The 27,084-nt window shown below is 43.6% G+C and overlaps 1 protein-coding gene across 4 annotated transcripts in view; it reads left to right on the top strand.

Annotated features, from left to right (window-relative positions):
- Window positions 1-17,598, top strand: part of robo3 (roundabout, axon guidance receptor, homolog 3 (Drosophila)) — an 85,313-nt gene extending 67,715 nt beyond the window's left edge. For 2 of the 4 annotated variants that reach the window (XM_035179253.2, XM_035179251.2), the window contains 18 exons: window positions 1,318-1,399; window positions 2,350-2,518; window positions 4,967-5,133; window positions 5,245-5,366; window positions 5,512-5,728; window positions 6,223-6,347; window positions 6,867-7,050; window positions 8,020-8,268; window positions 8,497-8,536; window positions 8,717-8,856; window positions 9,092-9,373; window positions 10,411-10,558; window positions 11,078-11,296; window positions 12,134-12,333; window positions 12,536-12,637; window positions 13,445-13,612; window positions 13,873-14,015; window positions 16,702-17,598. In XM_035179253.2, coding sequence (XP_035035144.1) covers window positions 1,318-1,399; window positions 2,350-2,518; window positions 4,967-5,133; window positions 5,245-5,366; window positions 5,512-5,728; window positions 6,223-6,347; window positions 6,867-7,050; window positions 8,020-8,268; window positions 8,497-8,536; window positions 8,717-8,856; window positions 9,092-9,373; window positions 10,411-10,558; window positions 11,078-11,296; window positions 12,134-12,333; window positions 12,536-12,637; window positions 13,445-13,612; window positions 13,873-14,015; window positions 16,702-16,713 — 2,769 coding nt within the window. In that variant the 3' untranslated portion in view covers window positions 16,714-17,598. The remainder of the gene's footprint in view (window positions 1-1,317; window positions 1,400-2,349; window positions 2,519-4,966; window positions 5,134-5,244; window positions 5,367-5,511; window positions 5,729-6,222; window positions 6,348-6,866; window positions 7,051-8,019; window positions 8,269-8,496; window positions 8,537-8,716; window positions 8,857-9,091; window positions 9,374-10,410; window positions 10,559-11,077; window positions 11,297-12,133; window positions 12,334-12,535; window positions 12,638-13,444; window positions 13,613-13,872; window positions 14,016-16,701) is intronic. The other 2 variants (XM_035179254.2, XM_035179252.2) reach the window with 1 other exon arrangement.
- The last annotated feature ends 9,486 nt before the right edge of the window (window positions 17,599-27,084 follow it).

Below are 27,084 nucleotides of genomic sequence, written 5' to 3'. Positions count from 1 at the left end.
GGCAGGGGTGCAAAACCTTTTTCCTTACACATTTGCGAGAGTCATGCACATGTAAAGTCAGTAATTCCTTTGTTCTATCACACTAAAACAAAAAAGACTTGTTGGCCGGTGTTCTGGTCTTAAATTGCATCAAAACTGGAAATGTAGTGATGTGTCCTTCAGTGTTTTTTTGTATATTTCACACTATATCAGTAATCTTCTTTGCAGTGGTGCTTCAAGAAAAAGTGACACTTTGGAAACATTTGACTTTGTCTGGTTTAACAGCAGCAACAAGGCTCCATCACTAATTCTACTTCTCTATGAGGTTTCAGCTTCTTAGCTGTTAGCTCACTTATCATAAAGCTTCTCTGTAACATTGTCTGTGTCAGAATATGTCATGTGAAAGCTGCTTGGTGGACATCAAACTGCACTGAAGAGTTTTAACTTAATTCAAGGACATTTGTCCTTGTAACGCATCCGCTGCATTATTCCAGCTGCAATGATGATGAGATTTAACTTTGTCATCCCTGGGATCATTTTATTACATTTTTGTCCATTTCTCTTGGAAAGCACAGCATTCCACTTCAAACCTAAGTCACTTCTTTTTTATCTAAACAGTCACCAAAGGCCCCGTTCACACTTGGCATTAACATTCGTCCTGAGAGATCCCATCACAAGAGGCCAGCGTTAAGTGTTCACACCTTTAAAAGGGTCCTTGAATGTTTCTCCTGTGACCACTTGTGATCGGATCTCACCCCCCGCTCAACATGCAAATTAACACGTACATCATTTGTGTTAGTTAAGTGTGTTGGCACGAGCGAGCAAAAGAGAGGTAGAGAGACGAGTCAGGAGAGTCTGAATGAATCTTGTGCAGCGGTGAAGAAAGCTAGTTAGTTACTAAAGAGTTGCTTTTTTGTATTTCTGAGTTGCCCTGTGGGTCCGATCAGATTGTCTTGTGGGCCAGAGGCCAGATGTTGCCCACCCTGCTCTAAGAAGACAGAAAGATAAAAGATCGTGACTCTTGAAAGCATTTTGGATGCACTTTTGAACATATTGGCCCCAATGGGAGCCACAGCCTGGTATAAACTGATACTAAAAAGCCAAATCTCATTTGATATGAAAACCAATCTGTTTGGTTTAATTTGCAGCTCTGTTCTGCCAGCTTTTCCATCCACACCTACTTTCCTCTGCTCAGTATTCTGAGTACAAACATTCTGCTTTCAGAGATATGACATTTAGTCTCAGTCACTGGTAATGGATGCATTAACATAGTATCACACACATGCACACACACACACACACACACTAAACTAATGATTCGCATTTCACTGTTGCCAGGAAACGGACTCTGGGGTTTACACCTGCCTGGCTTCCAGCTCCAGTGGAGAGACAAGTTGGAGTGGAGTGCTCACAGTCAAAGGTAAATTGTCTCTGTGTGATTTTAAATACATGCAAATGACAGCTCTATGGAGTGGCAATGCATAACAACATGGAGATATATAATTTAATACAAACAAATTCAGGCAGCTGTAAAGCAGAAGTGTATAAAAGCTGTAACGATTATTATCACCCTGTCTATTTCTGCTCTGTAATTAATTTGGGTAAAGCCACTGTGTAACACTTTTACTGTTTTAATTAACTGCAGTGAACTTATCAGTGACACATTAAAATGTGACGGCAGATAAGAAGATTTCTTAATGTGCGATTTTTACTCGAAAAAATGTCAGAGTGAGGAGATAGTGCTCTTTGTGACCGTTTAATTGATGGCCAATTAAACAAGTATAGGGAAGTCTAATGAAAGCACTTAAACTCCTGCTGGTCCCGAGGCCGTTACCGGGCAGACTGTAAATACCAGTGTCTGTCGGGTGGTTGAGTGTGAAGCACGATGTTGTTGAAAGAAAAAAAGCAAACACTTTCCTCCAGATAAATAAAGGTCAAAATGTGCTGTGTAGCTATAAGACATAGTGCTGCGGCTTCAAGCACACCCTCAATCTACTGACAGCGCACTGTGAGGCTTTGCCCTTTTTATCCTCTCCACATCAGCCATTTGCACATAACATATTTCACGAGATTTCATTAGTGGCTTTAAATGAAGGAGTTATGACTTAACAAGCTGCTCTCTGACACCTAAGTTTGTTATTTGACTATTAGCTTCGTAATGGTTAGTTAAGATCTAATAGTTGTCGTGAAAAGCAAAATTGTGAAGGCTGCAGTGAGGAGCTCAGCCTGCAGCGAGGGTGATGCAAATGTTCAGTCAACATTAGTGGGATTAGAGAGAGTGCATTATGAAGTGTTACTGCTAAAGGCGAATGTTGCAGTGTAATCAAATTTGCACCCTCCTCCTCTCTCGTCCTCTCCACCACCACCCAGAGAGCGCAGATTCGTCAACGGCTCAGACCACAGAGCCCTTCCAGCTGCCGGGTCCTCCACACAAACCCATCGTCACGGACGTGTCCAAGAACAGCGTCTCCCTGACCTGGCAGCCCAACGCCCACGAGGGAGGAGCTGCCGTCACCTCCTACATCATAGAGGCCTTCAGGTGACTTTTGCAGATCTGAGCTACATCCAAAGCAGATGATATCTCTGTACATGTTAATGGTTGTCAAGGACAAATGAGACTTTGTAGTCAGGGACCCTTCAGTGCTCTCTACAAGTGTGCTTGTTTTTCTTCGATTGATTTTGCCACAAATTCCTGTTCTTCATTGAACAGCCAAGGCTGTATTCTTCTTACATTCAGTCCAAACTTGAAATTTTACTCAACAGTATTGGGTTTGTCAGGAGAGAAAAGCATCTGAAAGTCCAGGAAAATGAAATGCGCTCACAGTTTGCAGCTCTTGAAGTTGGCCGAGCTACCACAATAAATATTATTAGAGAGAGAGAGAGAAGATGCAATTCACAGAATAAATATTGAGTAAATTGTGCAAAGAATGTTATTGTTGCACACAACAGTTTGGTCCAGTGATATACATGTGGAAGGACTCTGTCTTTCCTGTCCTCCATGGCCGTTCTAGACACTGAACCTTAATGCACCTCAGCGGAAACCTTCATGTGCCGTCAGTTGAGAGGAAGTTCACCTTGGAACAAGGAGGGGGGAAACAGATTTAGCAGAGCGGGATAGTTGGCTGTATGGGTGGGAGTGGGCCTCCAGATGAAGATAGGCAGCATTATGGGGAAATGTGTCCTTCCAATTTGATAAAGAGGGGAACACCGGCGGAGCCTAATCAGATCCAGACGCACACTGTGGCCCGTGGCTGCAGCTGAGCGTTTCCAAGTAACGCAAACTGATTCTTTATAAAGCAGCTGGAGGGGACCACTGGGATGTTTGCAATAACATTTCCTTGCCTGAGGTGTGAAGGTTTGTTTGTGGGAACACAAGGAAGAGAGAGGGTTGGCCTGTGTGCATGTGTGTGTGTTTACAAAAGCAGTGTGTATATTAGTTTATTTAACATACAAAGACAGCCTTCACTTTCTCTCTTTCGGGGGCCACAGCCTTGTGAGTGGATGTGTGAACTCCCTCTGAGCATCTCCTCCCTCAAAGTTACCTTGAAAGCAGAGCTGGTGCAGGGCAGACTGCACACACACACGGTTGTTCATCTATCTTAGTGAGGACATTTATTGGCATAATGCTTTCCCTAGCCCCCCACCCTAACCTTAACCTAAACCCAATTCTTACCCTACAACCAAGTCCTAACCCTGAAACAGCCCATTAAAAGTGGGCTAGAAAGGGAGGACTCGCCTAAATGTCCTCACTTTGTAGTTTGCAGACTGGCAGAATGGTCCTCACAAAGATATCTGTACAAGTACACACACACACACACAGACACCCATGCACAATGAGTATTCATGAGTCGTTCTCATCTTTGGTCTAATTGTGCGGTTCACTGCTGAAGCTGGTGCACCACAATCCCCCACAGTACCCTTGGGTAAAATCTAAAGTGTTGAACAAATGGTTGGGGAGGGTTTTGTCACTGCTGCTCTGTTTCGTGGTGACAATAAATTCGGAGAGAAAAAGGGAGACGGGAGGAAAAAGGGGGAACAGGTTTGAGGGGTGGTGGGACAGTGCGTCAGGGGGAGTGCCACAAAGCCAAAAGCTGAGCCCTCATAGCATCACAGTGTTATTCATCAGGACAGCATCTTGTATCATTTGAAGGAAATCTTCCAGCGACCACAAACTTCTATGGGCCGAGCAGCTTTGCTCACATCTGCCATTGTTTACCAGATTAGAAATATTAGAGGAAGCCAAAAATAGATCGCCTTGAGATCTCCCCATGCACTGGTTAATAATTGTGTAGCTGCACATCAAATGAGCATCGCAAAGCAACTCCTCAATGCAGTATGAAAGTGGTGCAGAGCCACACAGCCTAACCAAGTACTCGAGCACTGTACTTTTTTGAATTGTTAATTTATTTTAACGACAGTGCACTTTAATAAGCATTGCTGCAATAGTGTGTGACTTAACCAAGAGACTATTTTTCAGAATATATATGTATATATGAATTAGTCTGATTAAACCACAATAAAAGACATGGAATACATGAAGGCAGAGCACAACAGCAAAGGAAAAGTCAGCTCAGACACAGAAGATGCGGTTGAGTTTTAGTTGTTTAAATGAGTTGTAAATGAACTGCATATGTGTCCAGTATTTGCTGTTCAACAAGCGGCAGGGATGCATTTCCATTCTCTCAGCTTTAACTGAGAACACAGAACGAGGTACTTCACTTGAGTATTTTCTTTTTTTCCTGGCTCTTTCCACTACACAGCATTTCACAGGGAGCCATTTAACAATGATTTGTCACATGCAGCTATCGGTTACTGTAAAACATATGAGGAGCTTCTAAAATGTGATGCTGTGTTATATACGATCCAACAAATTCAGTAAACACAATTAGAACTCTGTGGAATACTCAAAGGTACATTTTCGATATTCTGTACTGTACATGGTGCATCGACCAACACTAGTTTTTTCTTTCTTTCTACCTTTTCACAGCCAATCAGCAGGCAGCACGTGGCAGACCGTAGCCGACATGGTCAAGATGGAAACGCACACAATCACGGGTCTTCTCCCCAACACCATCTACCTGTTCATTGTCCGAGCCGTCAACGCTTACGGCCTGAGTGACCCGAGCCCCATCTCTGAGCCCGTCAGAACACAAGGTCGGTCTGCGTGCCTCCCAAAGCAAACAAAAAACACACACCTGTGAAGATCACCACAGTGTGTGCCCACCTGCTCAGCAGCACAGTGAATATGTGTGTGTTTCCTCTCAGATGTGAGTCCTACAGGTCAGGGAGTGGACCACAGGCAGGTGCAGAGGGAGCTGGGAGAGGTGGCTGTTCAGCTTCAAGAGCCTGTCACGCTAACAACTGCCTCCATCAGAGTGTCCTGGACTGTGAGTTATTCACAACCTCTGTTGTATATGGAGATGGGGCATAAGAGGGCACAGTTAGCGTTAGGTAAAGGATAAATGAACCATGTATCTCATTCTGTCTTTGTCATTTTCCCCCGGCGGCTGCCACACTCCATCCATCATCAAGGTGGACCGTCAGTCTCAGTACGTCCAAGGCTACCGTCTCTTCTACAGACCCAGCGGTGGATCCTGGCTCCTCCAGGACATCAACTCCCCCTCCGAGCGCAGCACCGTCCTCGCCAGCCTGCTCAAAGGAACCGAGTACGAGATAAAGATCCGTCCCTATTTCGACGAATTCCAGGGCAAGGACAGCCGAACGCTACTGGTCCGAACCCCGGAAGAAGGTAGGAAATCTGATCAAATCTGAAACATGTGTCTGGGTCTGACAAAAATTGATTTAATAAGCTCGGCCAGGTTTTCTTTGACATTGTGGGGCCTTGAAAAATGGCTGCTCATTAGCCTGTATGGCACCGCATAAGTCTCAGTAATGTTATCTGATTTTAGGGTTAATTTTCTATCCTCATCTCCATCCTGACCCAGCCTGAGGCCCTCAGAGGATTTATATTGGTTGATGTAGATTAAAACAAGAGAGCAGATGTCTTTTTATTGCCTGAATAGCTTATTCTACCAAAGAAAATCATTATTTAACACACTCACTAAAACTTTATTCAACACTGATACAGCTCACGAAACATGTTTCCTGACTTGCATTTTACATGTCGTCACTTTTATTGTCTGGAGTATTATCATTTTTGCAGTTTACATGGTTAATATGTCCAAAATTTGCCATTCATTGTTACCATGTCCCAGTATGCTGATGACATGACACCTCTTACAGTCCCCAGTGCCCCGCCCAGAGCTGTCACAGTGGCAACGGTGAAGCTAAGCAACAGCTCCAGCATCAGCGTCTCCTGGGAGCCTCCGCCCAGCGAGATGCAGAACGGCATCATTCAGGAGTACAAGGTAAAATCACCTTGGCTGAGTCAAGTCTCACAAAGACACGTAACACATAGAAAACACTGCATTTCAAGCAAAATATGCACTGTACTTAAAGTGCAAAATATTGAAATGAATTACATGCTTACAAATCACAAAAAGTGATGTAGAATCAAGGAAGTAGGGCGTTGTTGGACGATAGTGGACGTGATTCAACCTCTGGAATGTTTCGTTCAATTGTGGTACATTCACAAATAAAACCTAAAAAGAGAAATGTGTACAAGTTTTTAAAACTTCAAACGTAGAGCAGATCACACTGGTTAGTGGTCAGGTTGAAGGACTATTGTATATTTAACAGTGGGAATATCTGACTCTGCTTTGATGTCCTTTTGAACAGATCAGATTATTGCAGTCTATATTAAACTGTTTCATCAGGGAATCAAAATGGAAATACACCCTGAGCTGAGGAGTATAGATAGATATACAAAAGTGTTCCAAAAAACAATTTGAGACCGGAAGCAGCTTCAACTGTGTGTATTCCAACAGGTTTGGTGTGTGGGCAGCGGAGGTGACAACCAGACACGCTACTACATCAACAGGACGGTGGACGGACACACATTGTCCACCGCGCTGAGCGGCCTGATGCCCGGGGTGCTCTACCAGGTGGAGGTGGCAGCGGTGACCAGCGCCGGCGTCGGCACTCGCAGTCAACCCGTGTCTGTCCTCATCAGTGAGTCCACGATAAGTTAGACAATAAGAGTGGATCAAGATGCAGATGTACTAGAGACCAACGTGTCTCTATGCGATGCCTGTTGATCCATCACTTTGGTCCAGACTGAAACACCTTATCATCTATTTCATTGATGAACATACAATGTTCATGGTGACCAGAGGATGAACCTTATCGGCTTTGGTGTTCCTCTCACTTTTCCTTTTGTGCAACCATGAGGTTAACATGTTAGGTTTTGAGTAAAATATCTTGGCTGCCAACTATTGGATGGATTTCTGTGACATCTGATACAAATTTTGTTTCTCAGAGGATAACTCTTAATGACATCAGATCAAATGTAATCAAATACAAATAAAAGTTGTAGAGGTACACAACTTTCCAGTGTCAAAGGTCCAGGAAGGTTAGATTTCAGTCCAATTTCAGTTATGAAAACTGCAGATTTCTCCATTTTTGTGGCATTACTCTGAGGACTAATTCAAAAAGAGCGTCTTCGGTGTTGTAGTGACCTTTTGACTCTTCACGATGTCCATCTGTTCCACTGAAAATGATGCACGCAGCACTGCAGAGGAGTATTTCTCACACTACTCATCCTTTTGTGCACATTTTCAGCACTAACTGTGGATGGCTACTTTTAGACAGGCCGTTTTAGTTTTTAAACTGATCTCCTGACCACTGACAAGAAGCTTTCTAAATGTGGCTACTAGCCTGAAAGGACACTTTCAGACACTTTTGAACGGACACTTTCAGGCTAGTAGTGATGAAAGAGTCACTTGTAATTAGTCCAGTTTCTCATTGCCTTTTGGTCCAAGATTTCAGGCAGATCCTTCCTCAGGTCAAACTTTTAATTTGTCCATCAGTTTTGTTTATATAAAGTGGTGACTTAAGCTCAAAGCATTGCTGTGTTCTTCGTCAGTTCTTCCTTTTCATCTTGTTTCGCCCCCACCTCCCCTCCTGTCTCCTTCCCCCCAGAGCTGCCAGCTGAACAGCCCTCCATGCCAGGCGGCGGAAGCAGCGGTGGCACCAGCGACAGCGGCGAGGAGAGCAGCGTAAGTCTGGCCGAGCAGATTACCGACGTGGTCAAGCAGCCGGCGTTCATCGCGGGCATTGGCGGAGCCTGCTGGGTCATCCTCATGGGCTTCAGTGTCTGGATCTACTGCAGGCGCAAGAAGAGGAAGGAGCTGAGCCACTACGCCGCCTCCTTCGCCTACACACCAGCAGGTCAGGCAGGATGATCATGATGTGGAATGATTTGTTGTCACTGACCTGAGGCTGTCCGCTGTCTGAAGTGATATTTCACACTTTCCAGTCATGAAAATGACCCAAAGTGGAATTCAAATAGCTGCCAAAGGCATTTTATATTTACATACTTTTTTAAAGCCTGTAATTTTTTCTTTTACCGCATGAGTGACTTTACTTCTCTTCATCACTCTCTTCTTCTCTTTGCAGTTGGTTTCCCTCATGGAGATGGTTCAGGACTCAACGGAAGGTAATGAAAAAATATCCCACATTTAAATCCTTCTCTCTTTAAAATCGTCGATAGAGCATCCTGATAACTGTCTCCACATGCAGCTTTCCCTTTGCTGCTCCTTCTGTTTCCATCTGGACAGTCACTAGTGTTGCACTGTTTCCCGCCATGTCCTAAATTAATGCCTGAATGTCTCCGTAGACCCGGCGTGCTGGGAGGCAACATGGGCAACTACCCGTGGTTGGCAGACTCTTGGCCGACCACCAACCTTGTCCACACTGGTAAAGAGGCCGTCAACTGCTGCACCACCAACCACGACACGGCTGAGAGATACTACAACGGTAGGATGCTGCTTAGAGAGACTTGCCTGGTAGATACAGTACATGATTGTCTGTTTTTGTGTTGCTGTCGTCATGTGATCACTGCTATGGCAGTGATCACATGACGACTTTTCTCATGAGATTAAAGCATCATCGGGCATAGTGATAAATATAATTATTCAGTGTGACAAAATAAGGTGAAACACTGAGAAAGCAAGAAAACAATGTGTTAAATATAACTTTCACCCCTGTGCAGAAGCTGGAATATCCAACTACTTGAATCAGACAGAGAAGTACAGCATGGGAGGCTCCACCGAAGGTCCCATCTACAGCACCATAGACGCAACCAACGAGGACCTGCAAAACTTCACCTACGCCCAGCACACCTCCACCACCCCGTACGCCTCCACCTCCATCATGCCCTTCACCAACCAGACGCAGGCGCCGGTCCTGGGTACTGAGCAGCCGGATGAGGGACACTGGATAATCCAGCCGGGGACCTCTGGAGCTCAGTACGCCCAGCCGGACCGCTGCAACGGTGAGGAGGCACCGCAGACTCAACTGACCAATCCCTGCCCCTAGTACCAGCTTCTAAGTGAACTCCAGTAGTTTCGCATTTTCCAGCATTGCCTCAAGACTATGAAGATTATTTTAAAAAGATCCATCTCTCTTCTTCAGCTTTTATCTTTTGGAATTCCTGCTCATTGGTCAAATAGTTGATCAATAGACAAGGCAACTATTTTGATTAACAAATCATTATATAAGTAAAAAGTAGAGATGTTCCAGTTTCTCAGTAGTGAGGACCTCCAGCTTTTCTTTTTAGTTTGTGATAGGAATCTTAATATTTGAGGGTTTTGAACTGATGATAGGAGTAAACAAATGAACCGTGAATTGGGATATTTTCTTTACCAGACACTTTTAATGTCAATTTTAATGTCAATGTTATTTATATAGCACATTTAAAACAACTTGGTTGACCAAAGTGCTTCGTAAAGTAAAAGGTACAACAACAAAACAGCAACACATCAAAGAATCAAAATACCAATTGTAAAAAATAAAATATGATAAAACAAAACAGAACAAAATAAAATCTGCTGGGATAAAAACGTTCTCAACTTGAAAAGAAGGCCAAAGAGAAGAGATCCATTAAGAGAGTTAAAAGTTAACAATCAAATTTTAAAATCGATCCTTTGGCGAACAGGAAGCCAGTGGAGGGAGTGCAACACAGGTGTTATATGGTCCCTCTTTTTCTTTCCTGTCAGGAGGCGAGCAGCAAATAATGAATCGATTAGCTGAGAAAGTAATCACTGATTGTTCAGGTATGAAAATAAATTGATTGAATTGTCTTAGCATCAGTGCTGCACACAGGATAAAGGAGGTTTATTAAAAGGTCAAATGAAAACAGCTTGTTTATATCTTCTCATTATGTTTGCCTGATCTCGGAGCCATATTAATATCTCTCAGCCACAGGCATGCTGGGATACGCGTCAAGTCAAGTCCATGATGAATCCGCTCGTGTGACAAATTGTCGTCTTCAAGTGGGTCATCGTGTTCCTCTCTCTGTCTGTGTTGTAGGTAAGCCCAGACAGAAGGCGATGGGGAAGGCGGTCAAAACCCCGTCTCTGACCTGGATGGAGTCATTGCCCCCACCGCCCCCCATCGGGGAGCTGGAGCAGAGTGAGCAGGACGAACAGCTCCCAGAACACGAGGACATGGACTTAGGGTGAGTCCGACTCCTCGGTCTCAAACAGAAACATCTTTATAAATGAGGATGTCATCATTCAGACTTACTGTCACTTCTGACTGGCACATTAAGTATCAGACCTATCGTACTTCTTTAGGTTTTTTTGCCGCTGGCTTTGACAACTCAATTATCTCGATCTTGGTCAACTGCTTTAGCGATTGAGCTGTTTTTCTGTCTCTTAAAACACGTTTAGCTGTGTTCCTCTTTACCGGTCGCTAACTGCAACCTCAGGGCAAAACGATTACTGAGTAGCACACTCATAGCAGTGATCCCACCCCAGTGCAAGTTTAGCCTCCTGTAGTTCTGCCAACGGCAAGGCCCTCTAACCTCAAGTCGAGTCTGAAAGAACAGCATTAATCTTTCAGTAGCCTCATAGCTATCTGCATTTGAATGTAACAGTGAGCAAACAGGTTACCCTCAGCAGTATCTCTTAAGAACCCATGAGGAGAGGAAGCCGTTGCATCATCAGGCTGTATCCCTCTTCTCTGTCGGTTGTAGATCAGACGAGGAGTGGTGTCCCCCCCTCCCTGAGAGGACCTACCTGGTGGAGGGCTGCGAGGAGGGACCCTCGCCCCCGCAGAGAAACAACGCCTGCTCTCCGGCCACCTCCTACAGTCACCAGTCGACCGCCACTCTCACCCCGTCGCCCCATGAGGAGACCCGGGCCCCCCATGACCTCCCCCGCCTCAACCAACTTGACGGCCAGCAGCTGTCACGGTATGTAAATGGTCAGGGCCGTGGATGGGCACCTAATGGCTGTGCTTGCATATGAATCCATTGTATGAAGATTTTGGTAAATTTCAGCAAATATACGAATGTCAGTTGTGCCCATTCAGTTGTATTATCCACTGTTTACTGTCAGTTAATAGAGGGACAGTGTGAAGGTCATTATGACGTGTGTAGCGAAGTTATTATTATTAATTTCAAATCAATTTTTTTAATACAGAGAAATTCCTGTGACAGTTTATAATCAGTCTACGGCTACTCCTGATCTTTATCATAGCATCGTCTCATAAAATGAAGAACAGCTTCTGTTACTATGAGGCTTCACCTTTGACTCTAAAGTGAGACTGGGTAACTTTTGAGAGACAAAAGTAACACAATCACTCTCAAGTGAACGGTGGCATTCACAGTTCAGCGCACTCTAGCTCCGCTTGAATACACTCAGGGGTTTTGTTGCTACAGGCTTACATAGTCTAACACTGTAGCTGCACATTTTCACAACCATCACAACCATTTCTTGAGGAAAAACAACATCATTGCATCCAATTGGTTTATTTTATGTCTTTTTTACATAAATAATATCCATGGATCCACATGTACCATTTTTCTGAAAATGGCTATTCCAGGGCCAGATGGGCTAGATGTTAAATAACCATTTAAATAAGAATGGAGCAGAAAACATTGAAACTCGTTTTAGGGGAAGGCAGGAAATCTCTTCCACCAGCAAACAAACATGCTGCACTTTCTCCTGTGACATCGACCTCACTCTGAAGCAAAGATTTCACTTCTGATTTGCTCTCCCCAGTAACACGTTGCCCTTATTTCCCATAGCAGAAGGTTACCCTGCGGTCCAGTGCCAGTTCCCCAGGCGCCAAGCCCGTCATTCACCCAGTCCAACCCCAACCTCTCTGGCCAACAGCATCACGGCTCATCGGAGGTTGGCACGCTGCAGTGCCAAAGTCCTGCCCATCGCTGCCTCCACAGCCAGGGGCCGGCTCTGAATGAAGACACCGGCAGCGCCACTACACCCGGTAAAGTGACTGGCGGCGCCTTGTCCTCACACACACGCAGACACAAGCCTGCACGCGACACACAGACACAGCGAGCAAGGTCATGTATGAACATACAGATATGCATTCAGTTTGTCATTTCAATAAGCCACATGCATCAAACACATCAAAGACCTGCCGTCTGTTCAAACACTGCCTGATGCTTTCCCTCTTTGTCACACAGTGCACAGCCGCTCGTCCCCAGCAGACACTCCTCCCAGTCAGAAATCACGAGTGAAAAAAAAGGTGTCGAAGAGTTCAGCATTCAGAAGAGACATACAAGGAGGTGAGTGGGTTTGAGTTTGGATTCAAAGAAGTTCACTTCAGGGACAGGGGGACATTCCTGTTTTTCAGTATTGACATTTTCTCAAATTCAGAGTGTGTTATCAAACCCACAGGGAACAGCCCATAATTACAATATTATTTTGCATGACCATGACAGTGACACTGCTGGAGGACAGTCGTATATCAAATGTTCTCAGTAGCTGAGTACGCAGCTCTACTGCAAAAGAGAAAATCCGGTCTACAGTATTTTTCTTTTAATATTTATTGTTCTATGTCAGAGATTGAAGAAAAATGCAGCTTACTAATCATACACACACACACACACACACAGCCACACCATCTGTGACTGAATATTTACGATTCTGATTCAAAGATGTGTCGCTCATCTCCCTGATTATCGACATAAATCTGATTTGTAATCTTACTTTACACACTCTGATTTTCTCCACCCACCATATGTTGAGCAGATAACTACCGCTCTGTGATGGATAAGATGATAATCTAAAGTCGCACTGCTTTGTTGATGCATTAACCTTGAACCAAATTAAACAGCGCGTGGCTGAATGTGACCCGCATGTTCATAACTCTAATTTGAACAATCAGAAACTGCAGTTCTTTTTTGTAAAAGCATAAAACGCACTCAAACAAGTCTCTTCAATTTCCTCAATTATACAATAAAATATAAGGCTATTAAATTCTCTAACTGAAATTTAAAAAACCTAAATGAAAAAAAGCATGTTCTTATTATTATTATTCTGAACTCAGACATTCTTTGTGTATAATTTTCCCTCCATCTCTGTGCGTTTAGATCTGCCCCCCCCTCCGGAGCCACCCCCAGCAGATGACAGGTTGAAGGGTCTCCAGGGATGCTTGGAGGCCAACAGTGTGGGGAACGGCGCGGCGTCGTCCCTGGAGAGGAGTGAATGCAGCAGCGGTAGCCACCAACGGAAAGGCTCGGCACAAAGACACGCGGACAGTAAGACAACGCTCTGCAGTTCTGTTGTATTTCATGCCCAATTCAGTTTATGACCCAGTGTACAGTTTGAGGTTAGGGCAGAGACTGGGGTCCTGCTGAAATATTTCCATGTGACCAGAAGTGGAACCAGCTATAAAGCTGCAGGCTGCATAAAGTCAAAACAAGAGTGTTGGCCAATAATAACTGTGCTGCCCGTTAGACAACAGACTCGAGGCCTTTCCTTTAACCCCATCCTCTGTCCTTCATCCTTCCCTCCTCAGATGACGAGATGATGCTGTATGGCGGGAAGGCCTGTTACCTCTCCAGGAGTCAAATATCCAGTAACTGCTCGACCACAGGAAGCTCCTCGTCCAGAGGCTCCACAGGCTCCCGGGGGCTCAACTCTGCCCGCAAACACAACGAGGTAGAGGATTTTATTATTTAAGTGATTTTCTGCAGGAAAACGTGTTTCTTGTTCCCTTCAGGTGGTTTCACAAATTGCTGCTCTCCGATATTCTTGAGCCTGGGGAACCAAGTCTTTAATTTCCATGGTTTACGTTTATCTACATACCATTACCTACGCTCCAGAAATCACACATCATCTTACACAGTACGTGTGGGTTCATGAAAAGAGCAATACATTAGCTTGTTACCCACACACACACCAACATGCTCTCATACAGATCTACCATTACCATCCACTCAGGGTAGACCTTACAGGGAGAAACAGTGTTAAGCGTGCACGCCCACTGCTCTCTCTGGAGTGCACTTCTGAGGCCTCACTTCACTGTGGGAGCGCTTCTTTAAATGCACCCCCTGCAGACTCCCTCGACCAGCCACTGTCTTTTATGGAGGAACAAGCTGTGCCAGCTGAATGGAAAGCTGTGTTTTTTTATGCTAGAGAGGCAACACTTACAGTATTTGACATCTCACACAACATTACCACAGGTACACACAGTTAGGAACACAGAAAGTGGCTTAAAGTCAGAATTGTAACCACTTTAAAACTTTAAACTGTGTCATGGAACGTGAATAACTGACTCGCTGTGAACGTTTGTTTAACAAAATGGTTTATTACAGAGTTTAACCAGATATAAAATGCAAAGGATCAATGGAAAATTAAACCAAACATGTAATTTCATGATTATTTCCCTGTGCTCCAAAGAATAACCAGGCCTTTACCAAATGTGAAAAAAACTAAAGTAAACTGGAAAATGACCCTAACCTTGATTTAAACGTTCCCATTTAAGCTTTTTCATTTTTTATTGGATTTTTCCCAATTTGCATTTCCAACTTGTATTTCACAAGAGTTGTCATATATTTCAATTACAAATTCCCACACATGGAATGTATTACAATTTCAATGTAGGTTTTTGAAAAGTAACTTATAGTTACAGATGGTAACGAAATGTTGAAGGACTACAAAACTTCTAGTTTATGTAGTAAAGTAGTAAAAATGGAAATTCTTAAAATTAAGTGAAAAGTATAAGTAGTGAAGTATTTGAGTTAACGTACTTAGTTCCTCTCCACCACTGCTTTAAGTCCTTTTTAGCAAAGTGATCCTCTGAAGGTTCAGATCTAAATTTCCTGTGACGCAGGCATGAAGTGGCCGGGGTTACGAGTAAACCAGCAGAACTGACTCTGAGAGGAAATTACAATGTAGAAGGTCAGTCAGCGTACGTGCGTACACGACACAGACGTGGATTTATGAGACATGAGACGTGTGCCGTGCAGCAGCTCGGACGCTCTGTTCTCACGCTGCAGTTGTTAAGTTAACCGCTGTAACCTGAGGCCTCATAAAGCTGCCTGTGTCCAGAGAAGGAGAAAGGACGGCCCTGTCACAGGTCAGCCCACACGACCTCAACACACATCTGACACGGGAGCAACTTGTAAAATTGGCACATACAGACCCACAACTGCTCTCTTCACTTCCTCGTTCACAGAGGTCCCTTGTATCTCGTGCCTCTCAGGTCGCCCCCCCCCGTGGGGCAGTAAGGAACTCCTCACCCCCCTCGCTGCCCTCGACTGACCCTCGCTGGCCTTTTCACGCCTTGTCGAGGACATGAAAGCACAAGCTCCTTCGTGATAAAGCTGGTGGTGTTTCCACAGGAAGCCTGGATTAGGTTACCCCCTTTCCTGTGGTGTCGCTGCCTGTTATCTTTGCCCTTTGACCCAGCTGGTCAGTCGTGGACAGATGTGCATTGTGTCCTCCCTGAGGATGGGCTCACAATGCACATCTGTACCGATAAGGGACATAGAATATGCAGTTACTTGTATAGGCCATGCATGACACACTTGTCCTATTGACCTCTCCTTGCTCATGCAAATGTACACCTCTGAACAACTTGTGCTTGACGACAAATTACATCATTTTCAGGTAAAAAAAATAAAGACATCCAGTTTAGATTCAGGAGAACATGTTACTGTTGAGCTGCTTTCAGACGTGTGCACTGATCTCTGCAGTTCCTGCGAATTTTCTCTGGAGGAGGGGCAATGTGTGAAAGCAAATGTCTGAGTAAGACGCAGTCTCTGCTGACTTTCTCCGCCTGGCCTCCTACTGTAATGTACGTAGGAATCTAGGAGAATCCAGGAGATGTGTGAACACAGCAGGGGAGACCACAAGCGAGTGGGGAGGTTGATGAGGCTTCTAAATGAAAAAAATCTCCTGGTGAAAAAACGGTGACACCGTTGAAGAAAGTGCTTGGCAGCCTCATGGAGAGCTGATGTCAAGATGTGAATAAGAGCTCTGAACGGCTGCTTTCTGGAAATGTGTCTAAAAATGTAAAATATCAGTCATTATTAGGAGACGGGACAGATTGTGATACCACGCCTCCATTTTCATTTTGCCTCAGTACAACTACAAAATCCCGATCAGCTGGACTGACGGCTGGAGGAGTAGCTTTATGATCAGAGGAGGCTGTAAAAGTCTCAGAAGAGAAAGCGATAATGCTCCCTGTCCTTCAGCAACCACTGTCCGTGAGCGGCTGAGCGAGGCAATCAGCTGTCCAATCACTGTGCAGAGCAGAGTGATGTGGAAACAACCTCTGCCTTGATTTATGTCATTGTTTGCAATTTTAATGATGTCATTTATTTTTTTTCTCTCTTGCCAGGAAATGAGATAAGGACACAGATGAGTTTTATCAGTGTACCATCGATGCCTCCATCATCCGCCATCTTTCCACTGTGGCCCCAATAAGCTGAACTAGAGGAAACGTTTAGGCCGTCAGGATACCGGACTCTGTCATTGCTGTGAAAGAAAGACCAACGGACTTGACATCTTGTTTGTTTGGTATTACCATGATTATTTATAAGCTAACCACTTCTTTCTTCTCCGTTGATTTGTAAATACCTGTGTCTGTACTGTTCTTTTGTGGGATACAGGGAAAGAGACGTATATATTGTATTTATGAGGATAAAAAAAACAAATGTAAAACAAACAAAAAAAATCTGTTATTATAAAAGAAAAAAAAAGCTCATGTCTTCTTGAATGTGCCAACTTTTTTTGTCAAGATGTATCCTTTTTTTGGAAAAGCATTAACTACTGTTGCACTCTCTGGTTGTGATGGCAAAACAACAGAAAATATGAAGCACAAAGTGTGTCGGCTGGTCGAGAGGGGCGGCTGGAAAAGCCTAAACGAGCGGGTTCTCGCTCCTGGAAGGACGCGTCTGTCTGAGCGCTTCCCCCGCCGGGATCCCTGCACCTATAGTCCGCTAAGAATGTCATACTTTTCTATGTCTCCTTGGGTTTCTCTGCAGCAGCAGCAGCAGCAAACCGTTCCGGTGTGCCAGCAGACAGACAGGCTTTATGAAAGTTTGATTGTAACCCCTCCCGCTCCTCTCTGCTCCCCCTCCCTGAACTTGTTCAACTGAGGGAACGTTCGCTGCAGCTGTGAGAAGAAATTTGCAAATACTCCTTCCAAAACAAACAAAAAAAATGTATGTGGGCTGACTTTTTTTGTACTCTTGTCGTTTTGTAAATGTACAATAAAATACATTTGCTGATCTGAGCCTTTATGCATTTCTGTGGAGCAGCTTTCAGGAACTGTACTATGGTCAGTTTACTCCATGTTTTATGAGTCTGACTTTAACAACAAACTGACCTGGAGTCTAATCTGAGATTTCTATAAAGTGTCATATTCACTCTAGTGTTATAGTAATGATGAAAAGCATATCGTTATTATGCCATTTTATAATGATGTCATCAGAAGATTATTTATCCCATATGATGTCAAATTGTAGATTGTGTCTCTATTCTTACTGGCAGCAAAAGTTAATGCATTACTTTAATGTATGATGTCACTTTCTGACTAAATAGTGATGTCATGATGATGTCATTCCTACCACATGATTACTCATTGTTTGATCTGTATAAGCTGCAGGTCTGTAGTCTATGTAAGATGCAGAAGGCCTCGCAAACTGCACTTCAGTCAGGACCACTTAATTCAAAATGATTTATTTTTCAATTCTTGCAATAAGATATATTTGGCGGTGTGACAGTGATGTGGTCAGATACAGCATGAGATGGAAGTGCTTCATTGTGTCAGTTGTCATCTGACCATGTATAATGGAGAATAGTTTCCTGATCAATATAAACCTCAGATTATGTCTCTATTATTTGTGGAGACATCTTAAATATGTTTTTTTGACCAATCAAAGCAAATAATCTGGAGATACCATCCGAGGTAATAATCCCACTAAATTATGTAAACAGTTATTTTGTAGACACACACACACACACAGAGACAGGGGCAGAAACTTCCTGGCTTCCGGCTACACCAGCTTTAAGGGTAATGATAAAGATTATGAGTGAAATTGAAATAAAAATGTATTTAAAGCGTGGAAGGAGCCACAGCCAGTCTAATAAGAAGAATGTGTACAGAAAGCAACAAAATGACCATATGGAAAATCAGGATTATAATATTGTGCCGTAAATAGAGCCTACACATGGAGGAGGAGTATGGATCTGGGTGATGTCAAGCAACGTTGAGGCGCTGCCAAACAGACCTGAGCCACACAGCCTCCTCTCCACCACAGAGACAGGGAAAGGGGACAGATTGCACATAACGCTCACACAGACAGGAGGGAGGAAACAAACACGCAGAGGGAGGGAGGAAGGGGGGGGGAGAGAGGAAGTAGAGACGAGGACATTATTCACACAAAGTCTTGTTCAGACGAAGCTCTGTGTTTGTAGTTGTCTCCCTGGAAACAGGATAGTAGCACAAAGAGGGCTCGTTGTGCTAAAAAGGGCTGTATCCCATTTGATTTGGCAGACTGCTGAAGCCTCATGTTACCTTCAGCTGAACTTTAGGATGCAAAGCACAGAAGGAGAACAGTGGGTTTGTGCCCCACCACGTACATTAGAATCACACTATAAAGGATTCTACAAAGTATTGAGAATTACAGTGACCCAAAAACAATTCATCTAACATACTGTTTGGGCATGTGAGTGTCGTTTTGAATCTGTCCTTTAAAACAAACGCAAGCTGATGATATGGCACATGTGAGGCACATCGAAAACATAACCATAGCTTAGCGTAGTACAGTCAGGTAAAATATGTCTCAATCATTCACAATTCTCTTTGTAATCAGCTGATTGAAATGCTAAATCATTGTATTTATACATGGGCTTTAGAAAATCAAATATCAATCAATCAACATTTATTTGTATAGCCCATATTCACAATTTACAATTTTTATCATCTGCCCATAAAAAATACCCAAAAGGAACTGAGGTTTCTACACAGAAAAAAAGTAGAAACCTCAGAAGGAGCATGTGGAGGATCTCACCAGGACGAGCAGAAGTCAAATAGATGCTGCGTGCAACAGAGCATGTCCACTCACTACTGGGGCTCCTTAAGGTTATGTCCTGGGTCCCCTCCTCTTTTCTCTGTACACCAACTCTCTCGGTTATTCACTCCCATGGCTTTTCCTACCACAGCTACACTGATGACACCCAACTAATCCTCTTTTCTCCCCAGTCTGAAACACAGGTAGCAGCAAAAATCTCTGCCTGTCTGACTGACATCTCTCAGTGGATGTCCGCACACCACCTGAAAATCAATCTTGACAAGACCGAACTACTTTTCCTTCCATGGAAAGGCTCTCCCACCCATGACCTTACTGTCACCATCGACAACTCCGTGGTAGCCCCCACCCAGACTGTAAGTAACCTGGGTGTGACACTCCACAGTCAACTCTCCCTTACTGCCGACATTACTGCAACAACCTGCTCCTGTAGATACATGCTGCACAACATCAGGGGAATACGTCCCCTTCTCACTCAGAAGGCGGCACAGGTTCTGGTCCAGGCTCTGGTCATCTCACGCCTAGACTATTGTAACTCCCTCCTGGCTGGTCTACCTGCTAGTGCCATCCGACCTCTGCAGCTCATCCAGAATGCAGCAGCTCAACTTGTCTTCAACCTACCTAAGTTCTATAACACTACTCCACTCCTCCGCTCCATTCACTGGTTACCAGTGGCTGCCCGCATCCGTTTCAAAACACTAGTACTTGCATACTGTGCTGTGAATGGATCGAGTCCAGTCTACATCCAGGACATGGTCAAACCTTACAGCCCGTCCACTCTGCTCTGCATCGGCCAATCGGCTCACTGAGAGAGACAGTCAACAAAATCACGACTGTTTGCTGTCCTGGCTCCTAAATGGTGGAACGAGCTCCCCATTGACATCAGGACAGCAGAAAGTCTACACATCCTCCGCTGCAGACTAAAGACACATCTCTTCTGACTACACCTTGATGGTCTAAGTCAAGTTGCACTTACATGAAGCACTTTGTAGTTTGGCTTTTTTGAAGCTAATCTATTGACATGATTCTTGCTGTTCTGGGTTTGTACCCTCATGGTTGAATGCACTTATTCGAAGTCACTTTAGATAAAAGCGTCAGCTAAATGAGATGTAATGTAATTTAGCATCAACAAAATAACAATATTTACAACGATCATAAGAAAAGATTATGCCTAACAAAGATGGAGAGGTGTATTAATGTTTAAAGTATTTATACATAAGTCCGACAGAGAGGAAGAGAGCAGCAATGACAGTTGTAATGATAGAGGTTTTGTCTATAATAAAGTTGTAGGCATATTGTATCTAAGCAATCTATTCTGGTTAGTAATCATAATCCACAACCATCATCCTCAATCCATGATCCACCATCACGATCCATGATCCACCAAGTGATGTATAACACTGCAAATACTGTTTCACAAGTTAAAAGATGAATTCCAAGTGTGCTTGAAGATGAGTTAGCCCTGGCTAGTGAACCTCAGCAAAGAGCGAAGTTACAGACTAAACCAATTCGCCTGCAATGTTTTTAGTCTTTCATCCATCCCTTTATGTTCTCCTCATATGTTCTAATGGGACACTCTGCAGTGCATGTCTGAGATTCTTGTTGACATGAGTCATAAAGTGGAGGCTGAAAACTGTGTACACTTGTGGGTTAGTGCCAACTTCTAAAAACTCCTGAAGCAAACCTAATACTTTCACAGTCTCCTCAAAGCCTTCAATTCCAGTCAGACCTAAATAAGAAGAAAAAATATTGCTGCAGCTCTGTTTGCTTCTCATTCTCCTAATGCTTCATTCCTCCACCAACTTCACAGCGCATTGCGCCTGGGTGAGTGCTGTACGCACCGAGGAGCATGAAATTGCCAAGCTCCGTACTCTGAGAGTGCCTCGCACACTCCCTCCCGCTGTCCACCTGAGACAAGGCATGCATTACCCTGCAGTGCTCCACAGATGCTCGCCGTGCCTTGGCATACACAAGCTCTCTAACTCGCAGGCTCAGACGCACACCCGGCTACACACATACATGAAGGGCCTAGGGTGTTGTTGCTCTCTCTCTGTGATCAGCCCAAAGGGACATGGTTTTTCATCGCAGCTCTGTTGCAGGACACGGATAGAGACGCAGGAGGCGGCTGCAGAGGGAAACTTTAAAGGTTCAGTGTGTAGAATGTAGTGACATCTAGTGGTCAATTTTCATGCTGCAGCTGAATACCCCTCAACTCGCCCTCCCCCTCCAAACGTGAAAGAGAACCTGTGGCAGCCTTCAGTTTGTCTAGTTTGGACAAATGGAGCGACACCTGCGAGCTAGTTCAGGCAGCCAACTCGAGCTGCGCTGGTCCAATCATGTGACATACATCATGTGACATAACTCACTCTCCACAACCATCTATAATACACACCCACCTTATCAGGTGGTCTATTTAAGCAGAGAGAAATTTCCCATCATCCCCTTTGCTCCTACTGCTGCTGCAGTATGGCTACCAGTGGCTTCAGCCCCTCCACCACCCCAGCATCCACCTGTAGGCTCCGACGGGGGGTTACAAGTATTTGCTCATCACTCCCATCATTCCTGTGTAATCATATGGGGGAGTGATTAAGTTGGAGCCTAGATGCCAAACACCAAAACTGTTCTAATGCTGTAATATGTTTGAACGTGAGTTGTCTGACTGAACTGTAAAAAAAACATGGCAGCCTCCATGGAGAGGACCCTTCTGATGGAAATATAAAGTATTTAAATATAAAGGGCATATTCTAGGGTAAAGAAAACAACAATTTGTACAATTTAGATGATTATACTAGTGAAAACATCACTGGGATTATTTTCTATTCAATTTCTAGTAGTCCTAAATCTTACACACTGAACCTTTAAAACATAAAATCTTTTAAAGATGTTAGAAAACATGTAGGATGTTGAGGGAAGCCTGTTGAATGTATTAATGTTTCCAAGGTCTGATATTAACAGGGAATTTGTTACCTAATACATCTTTAATATCTTTAATATCATGTATGACGGTATGGTATTGGAATAAGAAGTGCCTTAAGACAGCGATCAGCGACCAGAAGGTAATAACAATCCTGACATGATTTATAGTGTCCTGCATTTCAATTCAATTCATTTGTATTTGTACAGCGTCAAATCACATTACACATTATCTCAAGGCTCTTTACATAGTAAGGTCAAGAACCTACAATATTATAGAGAAACCCAACAGTTCCCACTACGAGCAAACAGACTCTGTGTGGGCGGCCATCTGCCTCGACCGCTTGTGACGAGATGAATGGGGAAGAGAGGAGAGGTGAAGAGGAGATTTGGAGAGAGAAGAGAGAGAGAGCAGGAAAAGTCGTGGTAGCATCATATTTAAGCTCTAACAGACTGGTTGCTATAATGAAAATAATGACAGTGATAAACTTGTTATCTGCTCCCTCCCATAGGATTCAACACTGAGATCTGTCTGTACTTGTGTGGCTGGTGAGCTGAAGCAAGAATCTTCTCTGTCCACAGATCTGTGTTAAAATAGCCGAGGCTCTTTAATGTGACCCTTGTATTCACCACTGTGAGTGACACTAAGAAGATCAGCCATTCTCATCAGATAACACAGTAGCCAATACATCAGTGACATTTACTGTACACTTCACCACAGGAGAAGAGAGTAATTCTATTCATTTACTTCATTTATTTACAATCTGATTCAACTGGTTTCTCGTCAAAAAGGTACAGAGAGGACAGCACAGCTTTTCTTTTTCAGGTGACTCACTGATCAGCAGCTCAGGCGTGATTTCACATAGCAGCATCAGAGAATCACAGCAGATGGAGAAACATTTGATCCAATACGACTGGATTTCTATCTCTCACCTCTGAAGACAAAGCACGTTACACATCCTCTGGCTATAAGTTTATTAAAGTGAAATAACATTCTCAGTGGATTGTCAATTTTAAGATTTTCTCACCATGTTTCTCCAAACATAAAGCACCCGGCCTGTTGCACAATGAGATCTGGGATCGGCTCCAGGCGCCACCAACGTGCTCAGGATACGTGGGTATAGAAAATGCATAAAAAAAGAATGGATGTGAATGAATCAGTATTAAGCTGTAGCACCATATGGTGTATCATTTTAGTTTAACGCCTTTCAACATGAGCATTTAGACAAACAACATAGGACAAAATCCCAGAATCCAGAATAATGGATCCTAATGTATGTTAATTAATTCCCAGTAGAATTCCCCATAAAGTTACCATCCAAATTCTTTTGTCTTATCCTATCTGATAGATGAGATGTGACCATATTTATTAAAACGATTACAGATTTGAAATGTCATTTTCTCAAAGAACTAAAGAGTGCTTCATCAGAAGTCCTCTGAATAGGGTGTGTGGGGCCACTGCAACAATGGGCCCAATACTGGGGGAAAGCAACATTTTGTCCTGGACATCTTTAAAAGTTGTCGCCATACTGTTTATGTTAAAACAACGCCACTGGAGAATTTTTAAAACTCCTTTTTTTTGTTACCTGATTAAGTAGCCGCTGCTATGACAGGAAGTCAGATAAGAAATTATAATCCATACAATGTAAGCAGGTTGTTAAATTTCATTAGTTCTGCCAATGGGTCTTTGGAATAAAAAATGAATATAATCAAATTCCAACAATTAAAAGAGAACAAACAAGAGCAAAGGACAACGGATAAGACAGTGAGAAGATTTACGTTACTGACCTTCTACATCGTGACCCGACACCTCTTACCCTTTCCGTGCCCCCCTCAGCTTCCCCCCATCCCTCCCTCCCTTTCTCTCTCAACGAGCTATAAATCACGGCACTCAGTCATTAAGCCGGTGTCAGGGCTGAGACGCCCACCGGGGGCTGAAGGAAGAGGGCCGGCGGCCTGGGAGCATGAGGGAAGAGGCAGAGACATAGAGGAAGGGTGAGAGGGAGGGGACGGCATCATTTAAAGTCCCGTTCCCTCGTTTCAAAATGCAACACACCAATTTCCATGTTAATTTGCCACGTGACAGCAGAGATAGATGGGTGTGACTTTTTGGTGGATGCGATGCATACACAAAGAAGTTCAAATGAAGCCATTATGTCGGCAGCAGGGTCGGCGGATGTAGAAGGAACATGATTTAGTGGTGTGTACAAGACATTCAACATTTAAGTGATGTTTTGTAATTGTTATACAAGTATTTCACCCTTTTGTTTTTATCAACACCTACTTTTAAAAATCCACCTGACAGTATATTATACACTATATTCAGTATATACATCCATGTTTTGAACTTCAACATGATGATGTCTCACACAGGCGCTTTAATGGAAAACACAAATGCAAAAGTGACTACGCAACTGTAATAGCCACAACACAACTGCGAAAGCCACAATGCGAATGCAAAAGCTACAGCACAACTACTAGAGCCACACAACGTCAACACAATCACAACAGTGAGCGATAACTGATGTTAGCGAAAGGAGCAGACTTCTGAACTTTTTCTTTCTGTGATTCCTGTACCGTAACACCTCAAATAGACTGGCATCACATTTTAAGCAGCAACCGGCGAGTCCAGGTTTATATAAATGACGGCTCACTTGACCCGAACATCCGTGACTTGACCCCAGAAAGAAACCACTGCCAACTGTTTTTATTGTCAACATCCAGGGCCGTGGGAAGAGGCTTTAAATTGGGGGTGCTTTAGTGGGAGGGGAAATTCTTTGCTTTGTTCAGCCTGGGGTTAAGAATAGGCTATCAGCATCTTCATATTTCCATACACATCATTTTTATTTAACGAGTTTCTGTGAAAACTCTTTTAGTGAAAATTCCATTCATGTCACGTTCTAAAACAACAGGCTACTATAAAGCATATTGAACAGGTCAATGGGCTCAATGCGCTCAGCGGACGAGAACATATCCAAATACCCACAATACTTTAACTGCTCCAACCGCCCCATTTAAACGCCACACAGCAACACAGCCAAATACATTTGTACAGACAAAGTATCAGGGTGAAATTACGGGTTAATGATAATGTTAAACTGCTCGGTGATAATAAACCAAACACTTGAGCTGGGTGCTTCAGTTATATTACTCCAAATGTGGCTTGGCGCTCAGTGGTTGCGGAGATAAAGTCCCTCAATCCGAAATGTGTTTGCGAGCTACTTTAACTGATGCAGCATTGCTGGCCAGGTACTGTATGTGACTTTCGTTCACCATGATGCATTGCATTCCTTTAATAATTATTCAGTATTTAATTATTTCACAAAACTTCCCTAGGCAATAATTTGTTATGTAAATAAGATCAGGGAAATTATTCTGTAAGTACTGTTATTTTGTATACATCTGTTTTTATACATCTTCTGTGATGTCTGCCTTTTCCAACAGGGGGAGCAAGCAGCACCCCTTCTTCCCACGGCCCTGTCAATATCATTTGTCATTAACTTCCGTTGTGTTTGTGTGAGACGTCTCTGCCACCATATTCACACACACTGTTCTATCACCATATTGATCATTACTGATTAATTCAATTGAACCTGCCGATTCTAGTTATCACATAAACTCAACTTGAGAAGTGACACATCCCTTCCACTTCCTGTGGAAAGAAAAGTAGTCCCAGCTAGTTGACGCTTTGCTGATTTAAACTGCTGGTTGCTTTGTCACTTTGAGTATCACTGTTACTCTGCCATCAGTCAACACATCGTTGCTGTCAAGTGAAAAACAATCCAGGTTTGGTGATTTGGGAATTTACAGACAGACTGTCTCTTCAGGGGTTGAGAAACGTCTCCTGTGTTTTTCAAGATTACAAAAATAAAACAATAAGTCAGAGAGAAGGAAACATTTAAAACCCATCACATCATCTGAAGGATCAGCTGTCACAAAGCTGATAGACAGTTTGTTTGGAGGGACGTGCTTCTCTCAAGGCGGCAACAATGGGATTAAAAAGAAATGCAAACCAACACAGACACATGGATGAATGTGGTGTCCTGAGTCCAGTCTTCCAATAAATGTGCTAATGTGCAGCACACCTGTGTATGTGTGCGTGTGTGTGAGTCTGTGTGTGTGCGTCCGTGTGTATGTCTGTGTGTGTGTGTGTGAGTCGTGTGTGTGTGTGTGTGCGTGCGGTGTGTGCGCGTGTGTGTGTGTGTGTGTGTGTGTGTGTGTGTGTGTGTGTGTGTGTGTGTGTGTGTGTGTGTGTGTGTTGAGGCGGTCAACTGGTCCTGAGTGAGTGACAGGGCAATAATGAAACAGATCACCCATACGGGCGCCATTGATTCCCAGTTAATTGAATGATTACCACTTTAGCATGCAACACCACAGCTAGCGGTGCTGTCAGTCACTGTGGGAGCTGCTGCCTGTGTGACGGAGGGAGAGATAGCTGCTGTAATCACACTAACTGGAGTGCCACTGCTTTCTATTAGCATATACTATTTCTAACAAGGTATCAAATCAATTTGCTGTGAATGCACCGTGCACATGTTAAACCAATATTGTCTCAGTATCTATTTCCTCCTCACGTTATAATCCATTTGTGTTCTTCTATTCTATTTGCTTTGATCCCATGTAGAATCCTGTTACGTTAGTGGCTGTGAAACCAACCTCATTTCCCCAAAGATCAATAAAGTGCCATCGTATATACACATATTGGTGCCAGTAAAGTCAGTCGACTGAAATGAACGACTGCGTCTTTTAACCATGACAACCGGAGGATTCAAATG

This window comes from Hippoglossus stenolepis, chromosome 15 (genome assembly GCF_022539355.2).
Source record: "Hippoglossus stenolepis isolate QCI-W04-F060 chromosome 15, HSTE1.2, whole genome shotgun sequence".
NCBI lineage: Eukaryota > Metazoa > Chordata > Actinopteri > Pleuronectiformes > Pleuronectidae > Hippoglossus > Hippoglossus stenolepis.
This window is presented reverse-complemented; position numbering and strand designations above follow the sequence as displayed.